General features: G+C 42.8%; 1 protein-coding gene across 1 annotated transcript in view; it reads left to right on the plus strand.

Moving 5' to 3' along the window:
- The window catches only part of SEMA5B (semaphorin 5B), a gene marked incomplete at both ends in the record, with an annotated part of 136,669 nt that overhangs the window by 67,502 nt on the left and 46,650 nt on the right, over positions 1 to 22,517 (plus strand). Inside the window, 6 exons of the mRNA XM_082484342.1 lie at positions 812 to 910; positions 1,611 to 1,824; positions 4,370 to 4,655; positions 8,954 to 9,089; positions 12,728 to 12,935; positions 15,599 to 15,806. Of these exons, the coding sequence (XP_082340468.1) occupies positions 812 to 910; positions 1,611 to 1,824; positions 4,370 to 4,655; positions 8,954 to 9,089; positions 12,728 to 12,935; positions 15,599 to 15,806 (1,151 nt within the window). The remainder of the gene's footprint in view (positions 1 to 811; positions 911 to 1,610; positions 1,825 to 4,369; positions 4,656 to 8,953; positions 9,090 to 12,727; positions 12,936 to 15,598; positions 15,807 to 22,517) is intronic.

Here is a 22,517-nt window from a genome sequence, read left to right on the forward strand (position 1 = left end):
CTGGATACGAGTCTGTGCGGAAAAAGAAAGGCGGTGGCTCTCTCCAACAGCATGAAGGAGATTTTCTGAAAAAAGCCAACTGCAGCCTTGTGCTGCCACCCCTACCCGAGCATGGGAGTTCTGGAGCCCCACACCTTTGGGGACTGGCAGGTGGAGGGAGTTGCCTATTTGTACCAGCAAGTGGTTGTGCCGCTGCGAAGAGGGGATTTGCTTTTTCTCACTGGCCTGGCTGAAAGAGAAACGCCTTCTACCATGGAAAATCCTGAGCACACAATCCTTGTGGGAGGCAGAAAGTAACAGCCTGTTCAAGCACGAGACTCTCCTGACCAGTTTGGTCTATTAAAGAGAAGTTCCTGCTGTTTTCCTGCCGGCACTGGTGTGAATTATAGTGCAGATGAACCCGCTGTCCTTCACTGGAGTTTGTGTCTGGGTGATGTTTTCAAAGCTGCAGCATTACTGGGAAAAATAGGTCAGAAGTATCATCGTGAAAAGAGGGAGGATTCCTCCTCCGGTCTACGCAGAGCACAGAAAGAGGCACTTGTGTAGCTAATACAGAGCCGACCTGATGGATAACATCCTATCCAGGGAATCTGCAGAGCTATGATTAGAGAAATAACCAGCAAATTGGGCTTGCTTACTTAGACCGCTAGCTCCCTACAGGTGTGCACCGCTTGATGCAACAAACCTCAGTCTGAGTTAGAGCTAAGGAAGGTGTACTCCAGCTGCAATACAGGTAATTTTTTTAATGTAATAAAATAACCCCACAGTCTCTTTTTCAAAAATGCTTTGTCTCTGTCTTGTGTCCCTGTAGGAAGAGTGCCAGAACTATGTCCGAGTGCTGATTGTTTATGGCAAGAAGGTTTTTACCTGTGGTACCAATGCCTTTTCGCCAGTGTGTTCCAGTCGACAGGTCTGTTTTGCCTCTTTTGCAGTGGTGGAGAGGGCTGGATATGTGCTGTGGGGTGGACCAGTCATTTGGCAGGGCGTTGTGGCTGTGGAGAGTATGTTCCAAATGTAGCTGATCTGAAATTGTTTGGGCTTTGTTCTTTGGGCCCCTTTGTGCTGCTTTGGAGCAGTGGGTGTATCTGCAGGTGGGGAGCAAAAAACTTCTGGGTGAGCTGGATCTGGACAAAGTGCTGTTCATGTAAGCCTTGAGTATGCTGTTGAAAATAGGGAATATAGACAAGCTTAGCTGTGAACGCCTCCTGAGCTGAATACTTCAATGTTGCCTTAAAATAAACGGCAAAACTCCCTTTGGCTTCAAAGGAGGAAGGAACAGGTCCAGAGCAATGTTTATTTTAATATTTTTTAATGCCAGGAGGTGTCTATGGAAAATTAGAAACCTGTGCTAGCAGCAGGAGCACCTGATTACACTGAGTGGGTTGGGGCCTACGGGCTTTATGGGCTGGGGAATTGCACTTCTTACGAAGGAATAGGATCAGTGAGGTTCAGACAAAACTTCCATTGGCAAACGATGGATGTAAAGATCAATTTACAGTCATCACTGACATTGCTTTCTTATTGCTGCCTGTTTTTTTAAAATCAGGGTTTTGCTCGTAGGTACTTGTGAGCAAACTGAATTCTCTGTACCTCTCTCCTTTTAAATACAGGTAGGAAATCTTAGCAAAATCATTGACAGAATTAATGGAGTGGCTCGGTGCCCGTACGACCCCCGGCATAACTCGACAGCTGTGATTACATCACGAGGAGAACTCTATGCTGCAACTGTAATTGATTTCTCTGGACGGGATCCCGCTATTTACCGCAGCCTTGGAAATGTTCCCCCACTTAGGACAGCACAATACAACTCCAAATGGCTCAATGGTAAAGTCATGTGGGTCATATCCGAGCAAGAGGTGTAGTAAAGTCTACTTGGCAGGCTTGTAAATCTTTCCCTCTGTTTTCATATTGGGGTCCAGAGTTACGATGGGGAAGGGCTTCTGGTGCGATAATCAATGCAGCTTAGAAGACATAGACTGGAAATATTTCAGAGAAGTTGATTTGGAATACAGAAAGTGGGTCTTAAAGGCTAGTTAACATATATATGGGTCTTTGTCTTGTGAGATGGCCAAATACATCGTTTTAACAAGAAAACCACTCAAAGATTTGAAGATAAAAACCAACTTAAAGCATCATATGGTTGACACAGTTCTCCACGGTGTTAAGCCCCCTCCACTTCCACTGACTCAGATGAAGATGGTTCATTTCAGTGCAAGATCAGTCCAAAAATGAGAAATTTCACAGCACGTTATGTTCCACATGAACTCATGCTGTTGTGGATTTGTAGTTATTAAAAGCAGCTGTTGCCCCAGTGTGATAATACCCTATATCAAGCAAGCTATAGAATTTCAACCAGTAAGTCCTGCACTGGGTCCACATGTTCTGACTGGTGTCAGAACTGGTGTCAAGCACATCTTTGTCTGAGCAGTAGTGATGGAGACCCTAATATTCCCCTCCCCCTCTCTCCTTTGACCTAGGTAAGTTGACAAGATATTCAGAATCTTTCCATTGGATTTCATGACCTTTCAATCAAAGGTATGAGCAGGGGGCCTGTGGAGCTTAATGAGGCTGAACTAGGCTTCTGTAGGCATATTGAAGTCAGTATGGAGATACGGAGTGGTGGGAAAAGTGTCATCGGGCAAGACTGAATTAGGACCAAGAATCACCATAACCCGTATATGCTCACTAGAAATATGTGCCTCTTGTCTGTGCACAAATGAAGAATTCAGAAAGAAGTCACATTGAAAGAGGGGAGCTTAAGGAAAGACAAACTGAGTTTCTGTTCTGTGATTGGAAAAGCTAACGTGACTCTCGGATTTATAACCTTGTGCAGCATTGGTGACATTGGAGTAATTTCATCCTGTTCTGGCCACTTTTCAACAAGAAACGGAAAACTTGAAGACGATTCAGAGAAGAGCCATGGAGTGATTTGAAGCTTGGAAAGCCTGCCTCACAGCGAGAGACTTAAAGGAGCTCAATTTATTTATCTTTCTGAAAAGGAGATAAAAGGTGTTTTGTTCATGATATGGAAGTACTTACATCAAGAGAAGATTTCTGGCAGGATAAAGTTCTTTAATCTAGCAGACAAGTCATGACAAGAGCCTGTGATTGGAAGCTGAAACCACATAATGTCAAGTGGAAAAAGTACAGGTTGCAGCTGGGGCAGTCTGTAGTCATTTGAACAAGTCATGAGGAAAGTGATGGATGTAAAGCCATGTGACATTGGCCAGTAAGATCAGATCTCCTTCAAAAGATGTGGTCTAATTCACCTGTTAGTTACAGGATCTGGTGGTGGAATTACAGGGTGAAATCCTCTGGTTTGTCTTAGACAGAAGGTCAGATTGGTGTTCACAACGGTCCCTTTAAGATTTGCTGTTTGTTTGAAGGAGAAAGTTTGATGGGAGATGCTTTGCAGCACCCTCTCCTCTGTACCATCGTCTGCCTCCCAAACCTGCCTTGCGGCAGTATCAGCCTGACTTTCTCTCCCTCCACCACAACTCTCTTCTCCTTTCACTCCTGGGCTGCAGTATTAAAGGAATTGGACTTTCCTTGGAGCATTACTCAGAAATGAACGTTGTAAAAGCACCGTATAAAAACAACAGGGTTTTTTTGTTTAGTCAAATATTATTCATTCGCCAATCTTTTCCCTTTCCTAAAGAAACTGTTGGGATAAAAGACTGTAAGTACACTTTAAAGCTTTGTTAAATACCCAATTAAAATATTCACGACAAAAACCATTCCAGGTTCTTTTCAATTCTTGTGAAAATAATAACAATAATTCTAGGAGAAAAAGAATCAAGGAGAGCTTGCTTCAATACTGTCAGTCTGTGGCATGGTTTTGTTTTACCGACATAGGATAATCTTTTGTGCCTAGAAACTGGAAAGGCTCCGTGATAAAAGCCAGATGTGATTGCACTGGGAGAATAGGTTGAATGTTTTAATGCAGCAGTCTGGGGAATCAGGCGGATGCACGCAGCATATTTAACACGCCATAAGGTGCACTTCAGAAGTGAGTAGGTGAAGGAATCCAATGGGAAGGCTTTATGTTGTAAAATGAGTATAGGTACAGAGAATAGTCATGCATATGCAAGGTGATGAACTCTGCTTTCAGAACTCAGTAGCAGCTTTGGCAATAAAGTGGGGAAACAATGGGATCTTTCCAAGATCTGGAAAATGGAACTAGAGCTATATCCCCATATATCATTATTCTCATCTACTGCTTTTATGTCATCTGCTGACTCCAAACTCCCCATGGTCCCAGCTTTGACAGCCTGTGTAAAGGGAGCTGGCGGTGCAATGCATTGGGTGAGGCAGTGAGCACAGATTGATTTCTGACCTGTATAAATCTCTTCAAATGTTTGTTTTTCAGAGCCTAACTTTATTGCGGCCTATGACATCGGTTTGTTCACCTACTTCTTCTTCCGTGAGAATGCAGTAGAACATGACTGTGGGAAAACAGTGTATTCTCGTGTGGCAAGGGTTTGCAAAAATGATATTGGAGGGAGATTTTTGCTGGAGGACACATGGACAACTTTCATGAAGGCCAGGCTGAACTGCTCCCGTGCTGGAGAAATCCCTTTCTATTATAATGAATTGCAAAGCACCTTCTACCTTCCTGAGCAAGATCTGATCTATGGTGTCTTCACTACTAATGTGTAAGTTGCACTGGTTTTATTGCCCTTCTTCTATCTCCAGCAGTCTGAGACTGACAATATCCTGATTTCTTAGACAGTCTGTGCAATCATTTTTGAATGGTCCTTTGGTTAACATGAAGGAATAGATAGGTCTGTGTTATCGATCATGGCAATATAGCCTTTAGAACAATGTTTTTAATTCATGGTTCATAGATTCCTGGAGTCCATAAAGGTGACTGTGCAGTTCTAGGGTAACTTAGTTTGATATAAACCTGGGCTGTGACAGACTTCTGATTTGTTGTAGTGGCAATGCTAGTTGTGTAGTTCAGAGAGCTGGTCTAAAAATGACCCAACAGAAAAATGTCATTAATTTTCAGCCAGGTTAACTGCCTGGACACTCTGCCACAACTGTGCGAACATTGGGGCTGTCCCATGAGATGGACAGGTACATATGCTTGGGAGAGAAGGACTGGAGGGAGGAGAATGAGACAGATGGGATCACAACAGCTTAGACTGAAATCAATATAAATTGTTGTTGAACAACACTCTATAGAAACAAGGTCATGTGGGCTACACAGCATTTGGCATTTCCAAGGGGGACTGTACCTCCACAAGAGACTGTTCCAGGTCCGCAAATCAAAAGCAGCGTTGGAACTCTGAGGGGAAGGCATGATTTCTGAAACTTCATAATCACCTCTTCTTGGCTTGATATTGAAAAAACTTGTAATTGGAATGATTTAGTGTAGCTGTGAAAGCAGAAAGGAGAAGAGGAGTTAATTAAAAAATATATTAAAAAACTCATAATGTATATTTTTAAGTCAGGAAAACTCAAATAACTTTTTCTCTGAAGCCCGAGGCTAGGATGATAAGTTACAAGCTATAACCAGTCTGCGTGGTATTGAGTTTCAATAATACATGTTCTCCAGGGGGGGGTTATCCTGATGTGTAAACTAGAGAGTGAAAATTTGAGTTAGTTACTCCAGATGACAGACACTCAAAGTGCCTTTCCCATGCTGGGTAGCCAACTTCTTTGTGGGTTTTGTGTGCAATGGAGTACTGTTCAATATGAATAAGGGTCTGTTCCCAAGAAGCCCACAGCAAACCAAAGAAGTGAAGCCCCACTGAAGTACAGGACTTCCTATTTTAATGTGTCACTTGCTGGTGTGACAGGGCATGAACTTCAGCCCTTGAAGTCACAAAGCATCAGCCTCAACTTCTTGAACTAAATCACTGTTGGGAGTTTCACTATGAGAGTCAACAGAGCCCAAATGTTATTCCTGCTCTGTAAATGCCAAGAAGTAGGTAAGTGTTTGGCCACCCTCATCTATCTTCCATGTTTTGTTTCTGCACTACCATGGTCAACGTGCCAAAAGTGAGCCAGTGGAGAAGCAACTAGAAAAAATAAACATGACTAAGTGTTGCACCCTAACTGTGGACTTTGGGGAAAATCTGTCCTGGGATTGAAAGGAGCATGAGTCATTCTCTGAAAACATTTAAAAGATGTTAGCCAAACTTCATGAACGTTAAAAGGAAACCTGGCTACTGCTTTGGGCATTTGAGATGACGCTTTTTCTTTTTTTTTTTTTTTTTCTTCCCACTCAGAGAGGACTTCTATGCCCATAGTGATAATGTTTTATCTATCCATTTTTCCATTCATTCAGACAAGAACAGAAGTTGTAAATGGCAAAATTATTAATAACTGTATTACATTTATTAAATTGGTATAGGTTTGGGGATACAAAGCAGGGAGACATAGCTTACCTCTGGTTGGAAGTGTTCTTGTCTGCTGTTTCTGTCTCCCAGGTTTAACATGAGACATGATCAGTGTTACCCATCTCCTCTGGGTTACGCTTAAGTCACTCTTCATATGTTACGGGTGTACATTCTCTCTTGTATCTTTGGAGGACAATGTAATATGTAACGTTTGTGTAATTGAAGAAATGAGTTATTGATAATAGCTGAAGTTAGATCAAGTAGCGTTTTGGGTCTACAACATGATGTTCTTTTGAGAGTTCAAAGAGAAAATGTTCCAATTTGTCATCCGACTAGAGAAATAATGGTAATTATTCTTTTAACTTCCACTGGGACTTATATCATGCTGCACGAGCTCTGCATACCAAAGAGGGTTGATGTATGCTCCAGTCTCAGCTTCTTTATAATAGAATACCCATGCACCACAAAACTAGGATTTTTTATTTAAAGGTATTTTTATTTTGAAAGGATCATATTTAATGAATTTATGGTCGTCTTATAACAAAAGGGTATTAGTGGTTGTGGTAACACCCACATATAGATTTATTGCTTCATGTTCTGTTATACCCAGCCGAATCAGTGGAAAAAAGAGCTTTTTGGGGAAGCTGCTGATGAAATATTTAAGAAGTTTTATTAATTTTTTTTTCTGGGAGGTAGTGGAGACAATGTTAAAACCTCCTTGAACTTAACCTTTTCTCTAAACCACCTAGTTAATAACAGGAAGTAGGAGGTGGGAACAAAGAAGGTTGCACTTCACACCAGGACAACCCAGGGGCCAGCCGCACAAGTTGATGTCACTGGCTTGAGACTGGGATCAAACTTTTCGTAGGGAGGGATGGGAAATATGCCAGGCCACAGATGGAAAGGAAAATGGGCCATAGATTCGTCGAAAACCTCTTTCCTTTCTCCTCTGTAGCAAAGGGAAAGGGCTAAACTGTGGAGTCCTTAGCAGGGCCCCAAAAATATCCTTTCTTTTTTTTTAAAGAAGTGGCTTTATGGGACTAGGGTTTTATTCTTTCTTTTTCTTTTTCATTTTCTTTCTCATTCTCTTTTTTTTTTTTCCATGCGTGCCTCATGGCATTAAGTTGTCATCCATCATTAGCTTTGTCTTAAGAGCTGCCGTCTGTGAGCATGCACTGCGTCAGCGGTGTTCAGACAGAAGTGGAGAAAGGTTCACCCGGCGTTGCTTTGACATGTTCAAAGTGAGCTGCTCCGTCACTCTGGGGATGGAAAGGGCAGGGGCAGGGGCAGGAGTGGAGAACGGGAAGGCGAAGTAAGAAGTTCTTCCTGATGTTGTATTGCTCAGAAGAAATATGCTGTGAAAGAATCTGTTCTTCTGCTTCCCAGTCTGGGATTGTAGAGCAAGGCGCTTTTTTTGTGCAAGAGAGTATAATTATTGGTTTAGTAAAAAAAATGTGTTCTTTTCAGAGCATTCAAATTGCTTTAATTAGCAGAAAGATACATACAGCAGGGCTTGGGTTATTTAAAAGGCACCGTGACGAGTCAGTCTCTTGTGCTAGCCCTATTTTTAGTTTTATTCTGATATCTTTTTCTCTAGACATTGTTCTTTTCCTTTAAAAAAAAAAAAAAAAACAAAAGCAAGGGGAGAGCTGGGAGCAGATTTGAATTTCAGGTTACCACTTAGAAAACGTCCCTCTTTGGGCTGGCTTCCCTGAGGTGCCGTCACCATCTGGGAAGCGCCCTCCAACCCTCTTGAGGCAAAAGGAGCTGAACCTGCCCAGACCCTTGCAGAAATGGGTCCTCTATGACTGAACTGGGACAGTGAAGGCCCAATTGATCCGTGTGCGAGTCTGACTGGGCAACAGAGCATCCCTAAAACAAACTCCCTTCCAAAGAGTCTTTCCTACGGTGGCATTTCCCTAGCCGTGCCTCCCCTGGCTGGTGCATGCATAGCGAACAGCATGCCCGAAACAGATGCTATTCCCAGCTGGGAACTCAAAGAAGTGAACTGTGATCACGGAAAAGAGAGGCTTACACATATTAGCAAGACCTTTTTGCATGCTGAGCTGCTGTAACAACCAGCCTGGTTTGCACTGTCGCTCTCTCCCTTCCCCTGCATGCATGTGCATGTGTGTGTGTATTTTTATATATATACACATACATAAATATTAGGGGATATAATTTATAGCTGAAGATTTCGGCAGCCTGTAGAAACAGAATTTCACCTTGAGAAATACCAAGAGATTAAAAATTAGGTTGTTTGTAATCAATAAAGATAGATGGGTTGTTAAAAAAATAAAAATAAAACCAGACACAAATAATCCATGCAAATTGAACTGTACTCACCTTTCTTGTCAGAACTGCTTCCATGGCCTTAAATCACAGATATTTTCAAACCACGCTTAAAATTCATTCTCAAAATTGTCATGCAAACCATCTGCATTTTACAATTTATTTATTTATTTTTACTCCCGGTGAGATTGGTATCACTGTACGTCTAGCTAGCAATTTACATGTATTTTTTTTTGAGTAGAGTTTGATGTCTGTTATGATGAAAATGTCAATGTTCTAATGATTAAATTGATTTTTTTTCTTCCCTTTTCCAGAAACAGCATAGCTGCCTCCGCAGTGTGTGCCTTCAATCTGAGTGCCATTACTCAGGCATTTAATGGCCCTTTCCGATACCAAGAAAACCCAAGATCAGCCTGGCTGCCAACGTTAAACCCCATCCCTAATTTCCAGGTATTACTGCTGCCCTTCAGTTTACTCCAGTCCCTTTTACCTTCTGTCACTCCACTGGGCTGATTTGCGTGGGGCTTATTTTTCCAGGTAGACTCACGGTGAAGATAAATTGTATTTCTCCACATTTATGAGTAGTTTAGTCTGTGGAACTCCTTACCAGTTGTTATTGAGACCAGGAGATTCTTGGCAAAATTTGAATGTTTTTACAGATAATAAGAATGTTCAGAGTTTTTATAACAATGAAGAGCTTAAAATATCTGTGCCCAGAGATGTTCTTCTAGGTTAAAATGTTGGAAGATTTTTTCCTCAGGATATACCACTCAAATCCTCCCACTGGAAAATCTTGCAAAACGTTGTCTGAGACAACCAGTACTTACTTATGGTAGGAATTGTGTTAGGCTCTGACACAGCAGAGGAAATCCACTCTTCCTACTTTTATATCTCTGTTATGCTCATCACTGACACATGAACTCCGTGAATGTGATCCTCACAAGGGACATGGTGATATGCCCCCACCAAAACAGGGAAGGACTGAAAGCTGAAGGTAGACAAAGTCAAACTAGAATGGAGACAACCTGTATTTTGAAACAAGAGAGGTAATTAACCACTGGGACTGTGTAAGGATGTGATGAGTTTTCCATCACTTCATAGGGCCCCTAAGGCTACCAGTGTTTCAGTGTAAGATGTCTTTCCAAGACACAGTAGCTCAGCCAGAAGTTATGGATATGTTGCAGCAGTAACTGGTGGAAGAAAACACGTGAGAATGGTCACAGTGGTTCCTTCTCACCTTAAAAATCTTTGTTTTAATGAATGAGCAGCTTTCCAGGATTATCAGTTAAGGGCCCATTTGAAAATTATAGAACAACTTCAGTCACTTTATGCCCAGATTCAGTCAGTGCAGTGCAGAGTACGTGTGTGACAGCCCCAGCAAACCTGAGTCTTCTGAAGCATGAGACCATTTTACAGCTCAGTCCCTTCCCAGCTGCTGAATCCTAGGGAGGATGGACTTGTCTTCCTGTCCTCACCTCCCCATGGTGAATCCTTTCAGCCCAATTGTGTGAATCTGGCTCTCTTTTATTATGGCAAAGGTGCTGAGGCTGCCTGCAAATGCCATCTGCCTTCAAGCTGGTGGTGTCAGGGACCTTCCAAAAAGGACTCTGCAGTCACCTGAAATCACAGCGAGAGCAGATAGGAGGCAGGTCTATGCTGCAGGCAGGGAAGTGCTTGGGTTCTTGCTGAGGAACCTGATTTCTCCCCCTGAATTCCCTCATGGCACCGAAGGGAGGGCTTCTGCCTGTACAAGGTGGGACAGGTTTGGGCTCTTGATCACCCCCTCAGCTTGATGCACTGAAAACCAAGAAACAAAGCTTCGCTGAAGGCCCAGCCATGCCAAACGTGGCCAGGCTTTTTTTTTTTTATTATTATTTTTTGAGTTTAAGGGGAATATTAAGGTTAACTGAGAATCAAGGGCTTTATGTCCCTTGCTGGGCTAACCCAGGAATATCAGATAAAGTGTAGAGTGCAAAGATTGCAGCAGCAAGATGAAAGAAAAGGGTCAGAGGAAAATAAGGAAAGGAAAAGGAGGTATGTGGCAGACAATAGGAAGATTGCAAGAAGAGATTAAGATGTTTTTCAAGTACAGGAGGAACAAGAGGTCAGTGAAGGGCCTTCAGGAGATGTCAAGGGTAATTTAGTGACAGAAGAGGCAGATATTGCAAAAAAATTAAATCATTTTTTTTTGCCTCAGTGTTCACAAAGAAAGATGAGGGAAGCATGCCAGAATATTTTTTTTCTTGCAGAGAGGAAGGAGAAATACTGAAGGATATAGAGGATCAGGGCAGTGCAGATCATCAGGAAATTAGAACAAAACAAAATAAAACCAAACCAGAGGGATGCTGTGTCAGCACACAGGCTGCCAATAGACCAAAAGGATTATCTGTGACTTGATGAGAACAGAAAACAAAACCAATAATGACATTCCTGCCACTGGGACTCCTTCAGTGATGCTCTAGAAAGGAAAGTGAGTGGAGAGAAAAGCATCCAAAACAACACAGTAGTGTAAACCAGAAGGAGTACAGGATACAGCAGAAGAGAGAGATCTACAAACTCTTTAGGATGTGAGATGAGTCATGAACTAAAAACCACCATTGCAATAAAAAAAAAAAAAAAATTAAACCCACTTGAGGACACATCAAAAACCCACTGATGTTTCCTTAGTCTGGCTACTCAGGAAGATGCTTAAGTTGATAAAAAAGTGTTCGTGTTCATAGGTGGTGGGAATTAGTATCGCCCTGTTCACCTAGTTCACACAAGCTCCAAAATGTTGTAGGGCTGAGTACATCATCCATTGGGATCCATATTTATTTTAGCTCGCTGAAAAAGAAGCTCTCCACGGTACACCTCGGAAAGGCAGCCACACTGCAAAGAGTTGCTTTGATGCATATCGAGAGTATGCACATGGGAAATTTGTACACTGTAGCTGAAGTGCTGTAAATCCACATCCTAATTCACAATATACTAACTGTTCTTCCAAGAAAAGCCCAAACACCTGGACTCAAAATGAAGGAAAAGAAATTTGGTTTTTTTGTTTTTTTTTTTTTTTTTCTAGTGAAATTACTCAGGTGTGAGCTTCTCTTAGTGAGAAGCAAAGTTGTCCGTGGACCGAGTATGGGAGTTGTCAGGATTTCTAGTTGTACCACTGACTCCCATGGCCTTGGGCAGGATAAATAACCAGTCACCCAGCTGTCTTTTGGAATAATAAATCTGCCCATCATGCATGGCACTGTGGGGAAGAGTGAAGATCCAGCCCTGGCTACAGACATGGACCACAGAACTGCATGGAGGGCTTAATCTTGCATTGGCTTTTGAAAAAGCTGAATTGTAGAGATTAGTGTGAGAGAGAAACTCAGGCCTTAAAATGTGCCATCCACCTGGTAGGACTTACACTGGTGTTTATAGGATGTAAGATGAGCTCTCTTCTTTCCCCCTATTCTGAATGGACAAGGCCATTGAGTCCTATTTCAGTGCACCCTTTGGTGCTGGAGGATGGATGGACACAGGTTCGCTGTGAGGATAGAAGAGCTACGTGTGGGGAGGGGGGAGCTAGTGGCTAACCTGCCTTGCTTCAGATGAAGCCAGAAGGGTCTGTTCAGAATGGAGCACGTCGGAGAAAAGCACTGTGGTGAGTTGGGTTCTGTGATACAAAATCAACCCGTTTTTCAGGTTTTTAACCTCCAGTTTTTGTGCATTGTACAGTCTGAGATGCCAAGTAGAGTCTGAAGATTATTTGAAATGCTTCAAGGATTTATCACCACAAAAACTTTCTCTCCCCTGCTAGCTTTAACTCTTTCTGCAGCTAGTTGTAATTCTTTATTTTCCTCCTCAGTTTGTTAATGCCTTTTGCCCTTCTGGTGTGCTGGCTCCTGGGTATCACAAGGGAATGAAACATCACATCGCTGGTCAGTGGACCAGCTGGGACAAATATTTTTAAAGAGTGGGCTATAGGCCAAAGCTAGGCTAAGGCCCCGTGATCAGGAAATCAACAGGACATGGGTTTCAAAAAAAGAATTTCAGTTTGGTCTTGGGCTGCTGGAGAGGGAAGAAAATGCAGGTACTGAAGTTCAATCTTCCATGTTTAGTGTGGGACGCTGAATGATGACAGCCCTAATGAGAACCTGACGGAGAGAGTCCTGCAGGATGCGCAGCGCTTGTTCCTGATGAATGATGTCGTGCAGCCGGTGACTGTAGATCCGTATGTGACTCAGGACAGCATTCGATTTTCCAAACTGGTGGTTGATATTGTTCAGGGGAAGGATACTCTCTACCACGTGATGTATATTGGGACAGGTAAGAGCATCAGGGCTTAAGAAAGTTCTTTCCGCTGGCTTGTAGACCTAGCAGCACTGGGACCCCGGTCGTGACATCATTACGTAGTTGTCATTCAATATCATTTTGGCATAAAACTGCGTGGAAGTTAGTTTGCCTGAGTAAATTAAAAGCAGGATGGAGGACTTGAGGCAGAGTCCCAAGTGAACAGACCATAAATCTACATTGTGTTTAAAAACAACAATAACATTTTTCTCCCTTTTATAAAAACATGTTTCAACTAATCAGACTAATACATAGCAGTGGGGAGGAGCAAAGGTCACTGAAATGCTCTGTGGTTTCGTGCACGTGAGTTACCTTTCAGCACTATGACATACTCATCTTTAAATAAGCAATAATAATACTTAACCTCCAGGCTTGCCCAGGGTTTTAATTATTTCTTTCTTTGCACTTCCGTGTGCCTACTGGTGTATGACTCCCAGGGCTTTCGGGAATGGGCATGCACTGAAATGTAATGCAGATGGGGAAGCTGAGGCAAGTGCTTTTTTTGTGGTAGCATAGCAGCCAGTGGTAGAATTACGTACGTGATTTAGTCTCTTGATTTTTACTGCCATCCTCTAATTAGCAGGACACATTGCCTCTTCTGAAAAGTGCAGATATCTTGGATAAATGAAAGATGCTGAAGAAGGACAAAGTGTTATAAATGGTTGTCTTTGCCCATATTCATACTAATGATAGAGGTTAAATTAAATAGTTTGATTAATCAGAGCATACGGCCAGCCTCATGGGTATAATGTTGTTATCTTCTATTGCAGAAGCTTTGACTTTAGAATAAGATGGATTGCCTCCATAAGTGTTAGTTTAATCTCACATCTGAATGCAGAGTCATTGCCCCATTCTCATGTTACCACCTTCTAGGACTGTGTCATAATTTATCCAACTTTTACCACCACTTACTTCAAAAGCGATCATCTTGGATGTGTTCTGGTAACATTCCCACTGTGGGAGCCTCCATGGACGTTGATTATGATGAGATTGTACTTAAATGGAAATACAGCATGGTTCTGCCGTTTTAATATCTTGATATTTGAAGTCAGGAGTCCCAGCTGCAAAGCCAGAGAGAAAGCTGGGATACTTTCTGCCTCATATCATTTGTGTGGAAAGGTCCACTGCCGTAACCTCACCTCCTTAGTCGTGTTTGCTTTCTGGCCCTGGTGAATGGTGACTGAAGAGTAAGCTCTGCTGGCCCTGAAATGGTTAAACCAGTCAAATGCTTCAGTAGAGACAGCCCTGCCCAGAGGCAGCCCTCAACACAAACCCAGTCCCGAGACAAACTGAGCTCAAACTTGGGCCTCAGTCTTCTTCCACACTTAAGGCCCTCCTAAGTGAAAGAGAAGCTTCGCACGGCAGCCAACCCCACTGCTGTAATTTGCTGAGCTTTGGCGCCAATACAGAAGTTATCGGGATAGAAAGCTTAAACTTCAGGAACAATCAGGACTGACAGACCTCTTTGGGCTTTTAATGAAAAATTGTGTGGTTGCTCCCTTTTCCCCAGCATAAATCTCCCACAGTTTGTCAGATCTTTAAATTGTTTAGGTAAGAGCACTGCGAACACAAACATATATGTTTCTGTGTATGCACTGTTCATGCCGTAACATCCCCTTGTCAAGCTGGCGGCACGGCTTCTTCCAGGAAGAGGATCAATTAGATCCGTGACCCATGCAGTCATTACAGAGGCCTCTGAGATTTCCAGCAGGGCTGCTGCATCTGTTGTCATTTGTCATGGCATCAAATCACACCGATCTGCTCCATAAACCAAAAGAAATATAGGCTCGAGGCACCAGAAATGATCCCTGCTATCTCGGGTCACCTTGCTGTATAACTCATTGGTAACGGGACCAGAGTCTTTTCTGCCTCAGTGCTCCAACTGGGAAATATTTCCAGGTACTCACTCTCCAGATGGTTCACATCCTTCTGGTTTCCCGTTAAAATGTATTCACAGACAGTTTCTGTAATGTCTGAGAACCGATGAGGATTGTAACCGCGTAGCTGGAGCTCTCTCTACCACGGGCAGCAGGTGGCCCAGAACTAGGTTTAAAGGAGCTGTGTGAAGATGACATTAATATTTCACTCTTTAGGCAGGTATGAACTGCGTGTCCAGAGAAGGGCTACAAGGCTGGTGAAGGGTCTGGAGGACAAACCTTATGAGGAACGACTGAGGGATCTGGGGTTGTTTAGCCTGGAGAAGAGGAGGCTGAGGGGAGACCTTATCACCCTCTACAACTACCTGAAAGGAGGTTTTAGAGAGATGGGAGCTGACCTCTTCTCCCTGGCGACAAGTGATAGGACAAGAGGAAACGGGTTCAAGTTATGTCAGGGCAGGTTTAGATTGGATATTAGGAAGCATTTTTTCACTGAAAGGGTTATTAAACATTGGAATAAGCTGCCCAGAGAGGTGGTGGATTCACCATCCCTGGAGGTGTTTAAGAAAAGGGTAGACGAGGTGCTTAGGGACATGGTTTAGGAGTGGTGGTGTTTTTATCAGGGTAGGTTAATGGTTGGACTTGATGATCTTAAAGGTCCCTTCCAACCTCACTGATTCTATGATTCTATGATTCTATGATTCTATGAACTGAAGTCAATGCCTCCAAGATTTACTTGTGCCTTGTTTCTTGTTCCATTAGAGTATGGCACCATCTTGAAGGCCCTTTCTACCACTAACAGGAGCCTGAGGAGTTGTTATTTAGAGGAAATGCAGATCCTCCCTGACGGACAACGGGAAGCAATCAAGAGTCTCCAAATCCTGCACAGCGACAGGTCGCTCTTTGTGGGCTTAAACAATGGAGTGCTAAAAATTCCTCTGGAGAGATGCTCCATGTACAGAACAGAAGGGTAAGCAAATTTACAGCTCTGATATATTCCACTTCAGCCTGAAAAGAAAAGCACCAGGGAAACATCTTCCAGTCTGATTTGGTTTAGAAAGCTTTTTTTCATCACTACAAGACAAAAGACACTGTTAGAAGTGCATCTTCTGATAGATACATTCATGACAGGAGCAATGAGAATGAACAATATTTTTTTTGGTAGATATTAATTAATCCTCATCAGAAATTAATTGTGTGTTTACCATAGAAGGACTCGCAATATTTACTTCTTTTTTTTTAATTTGACATTTCAGTGTTGCTTTTATTAACTCCATGTGTTTTGCTGGTGGTTCTTATTGGCAGTATGGCTGCAGGTTTCTGAATTTGGGTTGCAGCCAGCCTATCCTGGCTTATCCCAGTGATCACCTCTCAAACATCTGATGAGGCAGGGCTGGGCTGCATGGCAACTTGTTATTGCTTTTGGAACCCAATAGCTCATCTCAACTATGTGTGACACCTCTCACACCTGGATAGATTCTGTGCCTTGATTGTACCTTTTAAAGGGAGTAGGGAAAAAGACTTTAATTGTCAGCCCTGGCTCCAGAGCAGTTTTCCACCCAGAAATGTGCGTAGAAGGATTTTGCATCCAAATGGCGTCCCCTCATTTAAGCAGGTGAAAGACTGTGATACCAAGTGATTGAGACACCTGCCCAAATAATCTCCCTGAGTGTGTAGTGGGGTCTGCTGCGGGATATTGCTTGTTTGCATCTCTTAAAAACATTCTTCCTTCTCCTCTCTTGCTTTTGCCTTGCTTTCCTTGATGAGAGTTTTGTCTGAAACTGATGTCCTCTGTGCTAGACGAGAGGAAGGAATTTGTTAGCAATGTCTAAACGGATTCCCTCTTTCATGGCCTACTGCAAGATGTCCCTGTTCTCTTGCCAAAAAAACCCGATATAGAAAATGTCACCATCATTTTATTTTCAACAAGTAGAGTTTATCTATCAGCTTGTACTAAATTCATGTCTGTCTAAATATAAAAACGCCAGCTCTTTCTGTTTTCGCTGAACCTCTTCATTATCCCTTTCAGAAAATATAACTTGGTCATTACTGTAAGTTTGACACAGAAGTGTTTAATGTGTAAAGGTTTAGTTGCTTATACAGACAGGCTGACGCAGAAGTGTTTAGTAAGAGAAAGAGAACCACAGCTGGAAAATACCATCTTGTCCTCAGCCCGTAAAAGCAGGGATTTTAAAAGGTAGAACGTAACAGCTGTCCTCTTCAGACTGTCCTGGAGAGTTTCAGTGTGAGAATATTTATGTGTGTATACATATATATGATCCAGTTTCAAGAGAAACAAGTTCTTCCTTTTCTTTCTTTTCCTAATCTTGAGCTCAGCTTTCTGGTAATTTATAGATCATGTCCCAGTTTCAGCCTGCATAAGTACTTTATATGCCACTTCCATTAAAACTCAAATGGTGAAGGTTTGCTCAACTGCCTAAAAAAGGGACAAGCAGGGAAAAAGCAGCAGTGGCTGGAGGGCAGAGGGGTGGGGGTACCTCACAGGAGCACCATCTCTTTAGGACCTGAGGGCCTCAGGAAAGTCCCCTGCTATTATAAGCTTATCCCAGCGAAACACAAAGGTGGCTCTAAAGAGGCTCCCTCAAACACGGGTGGCCACAGGCAGCTTCAGTTTTATGCATTGTACGGCACCGAATCCTGGCTGAAATTGCTGGGAAGCTTGTGTACCAACACTTTATTTTTTTCTAAAACAAACTTTCTGTGGAGGCATTTTGCAGTGAAATAAGGAATCAGTCCAGCTTTTTTGGGGATGGAGACTCAAACTCTGCCTTTGTTGATTAGTTTCATGATACTTTTAGGCAATTTAAGCTAGCTGCTAAGCTGTACCAAAGTATACAAGATAGGGTCTCCTGACAGCTCGGTGGGCGCATATATTTGGAGATGTGGGAGGTCAGAATTTGTTGAATTCGGGTGCCGGCCAGGTAGTGTACTTGTGTACATTGCAATGGATCCTTTGCCCCATGGCTGAGTCTTGCGGAGGGACTGTGTATTTGAAAACAGGAGGCAAAAAAGAAGAAAAATTAGGAAAGCCAAGGAAGGCCATTATTTATTTATTTGTTTAAAAATATGTTTGTGAGATTATTATTACTTTTTTAGCTAAGCTTTTTTTTTGGTAGGAAATTATTCAACTGCAAATTTTTCGGCTGCAAATGTCAGAACCTTTCTCCCCTTAGCTTCCTGGCTGTGTAGGGGATAAGTCAACTTGGCCTCCTTTGTATTTCTTTCAATACCGAACTGTATCGAGAAGGATGTTTTAATTTCCTCCAGTGCATTCCACCTGGCACTTCTCCTGGGCTGTGATTTATTACTTATTGTTGTGTCTATGTTTAATACATGCCAATATACAGCCACGACGGGAAGAAGGGCTCCCGCCCCCAAAACACCCCTGCTTACTTTTTTGTGGTGCTGTGACTCCTTGACTGGCCTCCCTGAAAAGCTCTGGTTTCAGCAGTTTTTATAATCTAATCGTTTTGATGGGGGCTCAGGAAGCTTGGAGGTGATGGAGAATTTGTGCCTCCCAGGCAGGAATACCACAACACTGTTTGTTTTCTTTGGCTCTGCCTCATGTTATCGGGAAACTTTGCAGCCTTTTACACCCTGGGGGCTGATGTGGGTTCCTGATTGCTGATGTGGAGCTCTTGCCTTTACCCGGCCTTCTCCCTTCTCCCTGGAACAGGAGATCTTGTATCAAGAGAAAATTGATCCTAGCATTGATCCTCTCCAGCCATCCTTGCCACTGTGCTGCTTTAAAACCTTGGGGCTTGGTACCGAGGCTCAGAAACGAGGCAGAGGAAAAAGCAGCAGTGAAGGGAAGAGATGGAAAGGGAAAAGGATTTCTGCCATCTCCTTTACTGTTTGTTTATTGACACGGCACCAATTTAATGTCTTAAATGGTGGCCAGTAACTCAGCCCCATGTCTTGATGGTGTTCGTTGACCCAATATATTTCTGGGTGTCTGAGCAGTGTTTTGTGTGTGCCCACTGACCTGTCTCAATCTGTCTTTTCAGACCAGCCAGTCTTAGCAACAGGGCAACGGGAAGACATCTGTAATGTCAGCTGCCCAAATTTACAGGCTGGACTTGGCTGCAAAGACCTTGCCTTGTGCGTGTGTTTTCCTGTTGTGCTTCAGTGCCTGCCGTTCCCTGCTCTCGCTGGAAAGTGTTAGGAAGATGTCCAAGGCGAGCAAAACCTACAAGCCCTTTGAACATGCAGCGTGTTTTGAAGGCTGCTTTGCTGGGTGGTAGCTTGGCTGTGCTTGCTGCTGGATTTTGCGTGGCTTTGAAATCTTTCTAACCTCCCTGCAATTTTCAAATGAGCTTGGATTTTTACCTCAAGTTGCCCCCAAGCTTTGGGGAGGGATGTTTGGAGAACCAGCAGTGCAGCTTTATCGCTGACACCACCATATCTCTAGAATGTGTCTGAACAAAATCCTGAATCTGAATTTGTGATAGGTGAAGACTTCAGATCTGGACCATTATTTGCAGGTGGGGCCTATCTGTAGGGGTAGTTTAGTCATTTTTTCAAAGGGTGGGGTGAGAGTATTCATTTTAGGAATTGCAAACAGGTAGGAAAATGAAGCTGGTTGCAATTTTGGGATGTACAGTGTGGTTCAGAGAGTAGTTTGGCTTGCCTGTCCTCTCCCTGTCATGCTGTGTTCACATGTAGGATCCCATCAGGTTGTGCGAGTGCCACCTCAGGTCAGCCTCATACCAGTGAAGATACTCCTGCTTCCGAGGCTACGGGGAGAGCCAGATCCTCTTGTGTGCAACTGTGACACGCTCTCATTTGAACCCTGGCTGCTTTTCTAACCTGGTTGCAGGGAGTTTGCTGTTGAGTGACACTGAGCTTTTGCGCTCCTACTTGGCCTAAATTCTGCCGTACACCCCCTTCGGCCATGGTGCTTAATGCAAAGCTAGCAGAAATGACTCAGCTGACAAGTACTCTTATTTGCTGACTTGAGATCTGTTTGAGAAACACAATTCACCTCTAAATAGCTCTGGGCCAGTGATCAGACAACTAAGTACATATAGGTGAGTAACTCCTGAAACGGCTCCAGGGAGTTCTCGGCAGAAAAGGGTCAGCAGCTGCAGTAAAGAAGCAGAGAGTTTTTTGCCCTTTTTCTCTCTTTCGTGCTTGCCTTCCAGTGTGGAAAACCAGAGCTCCAAGCACTGTCCCTGTGCTACTTCCACACCACACTTTAGGGGGTTGAGATATCACACAGAGGATTGCTTTGGTGGTTATTTTTTTTTTTTTTTAACTGCTTATGTAAAAAAGGAATGAAGCACTTGAATTTAGGATTGCAAAACCAGAATTACGGGATTACCAGATTTCAGGACTGAAACTGTTGGGAAACTTAGTGGGAGGAATAATACAGTGTGGGAAGAGATCTAAAAATTTTCCAGTTTCAGGGAAAGCGTGAATTGAATATGGGCTGGAAATCTTCTGACCTCTTCATCAGAATGATGATAGCTCCTCAAAGGACAAACAAGGAACTATTGTTGGGTAAAAAGCACGGGAGAGAAAATGTTAAAGAGGTAGGGGAGGGAACAAAGCAGAGACTGTTGGTCTGTGGAGCCCAGCAACCAGCAGATTGCTGAGGTCATGTTGATGGCCTGACTGTTCATCAAAGACCTCAAAAATCCTGCCCTTTTTTCTGAGCTGAGGATGCTGAAAATCTGGCCCAGATTTTGTTTTGAAACTCTCTTCTCCCTTGAGTCTTAAAAATATCCAACACGTTGAACATCCTTTTAAAAATAGAGGCAAAATGAAAGGTAAGAGCCTACAAAAATGTTGTCATAAAGCTTAATCATCAATTTCCATCTGCTTTGGCTGATATGGCCTCTCCAAAATTAAGGGAATTAGCTAATTATTGTACCACCAATAATGCTGAAAAGCTTTGGAAGACTTCATAGGCAGAAAGGAGAGTGTTCAGCCCAATCTTTTGTCATCCACAGTATCCAATAATACATCAGAATAAATCACTAAACATCTGGTTTGGCATTCTGGTTGCATTTAAGTAAATAGCGAGACTCCCACTGACAGAGAATGAAGACATCAAACGGAACCATGATCACTAAAGCTCTTGGAAAGAATGAAGTTTGGTAGATGAAATGGATCTGTGTTCTTTAAATAGAAGTACAAAATTATACCATTTTCTCTATCCTGAAAACACATTTGCATCTGCTGTAGCAGGCAATTACTCCCATTTTCTTTAATGTAGCTTCTTATATATGTAACGTTAAGCAGATCCATACTATTTGCAGGATATGGACCTTTAAGATTCATGGACATGGTGCAGGTCTAAGAAACCTGGATTTCAGGGTAGCAGTTGAAGAGCTTCATTTGAACAGTCTGGGGAAGGGATGTGGCCATGAGTGTCTGAAACTGGAAAAAAAAAGGGTAAGGGGTAATGTAGTGAGCAGGGACATGTTTCCAGTAAGATGCCAGAGAGATTGGTTTTCAGTTTCATCTTATTTGACATGATCTTTAATGGCATGGAAGAAAGAAAATAGCATACTTCGTAGATGGCATTTAAGTATGAGGGAATCACAAATAACAGTGAGGAGAGAAATGCAATGCAGGGCCAGTAGGGAAACCAGCAAGAGGCTGAGTTTGAGGAATAAGCCCGTGCTGAGATTGCCGGTGTTTGCATCCCTGAAAAAGAGAACAGAGAATGTAAAAGTGGAAATGAGCTTTGCTCCAAAACAGATGAATTATCACAGTTTTTCCCATTTCTATTAAATGCTCAAACCAATGGCAAGCTTTACATTCATTTTAAGCTGTCTGTATACTTTTAGGTTCCTACTTTTAGCTCCGAACTATGTAAATGGTCCCAAGTGAACGGTGCTGTGGCAGAAGGGGAATTTAGGAGTAGCCAGAGTCTGGGGTTATACAACTGCTGAAACAGATGAAGGTCACTTCAGAAACAGCCAAATGAGATCAGCTAATTTCAGGGCTCACTGGCTTTTGTCTCCTTACTATCATGACTAGGTTGCCAATTTGTTTCCGGGGGCTTTGGATTTGCTAGGAGGGAGGGAAAAGGGAGGAGGTTGAATGTGCTGAGGGCTTTTATTTGCTTCTTATTTTTAAAGTGCCTTGCCAGCATGGCTTAGCTCGCAAGATCAGGAACAGTTTAGCGTATGGATCCCTTTACCTCTAGCAGGCTGACTTTAGGCCAACTCAGATCAATAATGTCTAAAAGTCATTACCATCTGATGCCTGCTAGGTGGGCTATGTGAAATTACTTTCAACACAGTGGCGACTGACAGGAAAGCGGGTAGTTTTCTTGGAATATGTAATGTTAGGATGACATTGATGCAATTGTTATACAAACAAGATTAATAACTAAAGCTACCAGCAAGCCCCAGGGCAGATATCCATTGCATCTGTCAATTCTTGCAATTTGCTACTATTATGTCATAAGATTTGTATTCTAGGCAATGGGTATATTCAGAGACGTGGCTCCTGGTGCAAAGAGCCTTCCTCCTGCCGTGGCTGGTTTGCTTCATGTCTCAAGCTTCCAGTCAGTGTTTGCAGCGTAAAACTTGGATGTGTCCAATGTAAATACTGAATTAAAATATTGCTACAGATGCATCATTAACTTTTTATTAGGAGATGTGCTGTTTTACCTGTTTGTGTAGGCGGAAGTGTCTGAAGCCAA

This window comes from Vanellus vanellus (assembly GCF_965231255.1).
Source record: "Vanellus vanellus genome assembly, chromosome: 5".
Lineage (NCBI taxonomy): Eukaryota > Metazoa > Chordata > Aves > Charadriiformes > Charadriidae > Vanellus > Vanellus vanellus.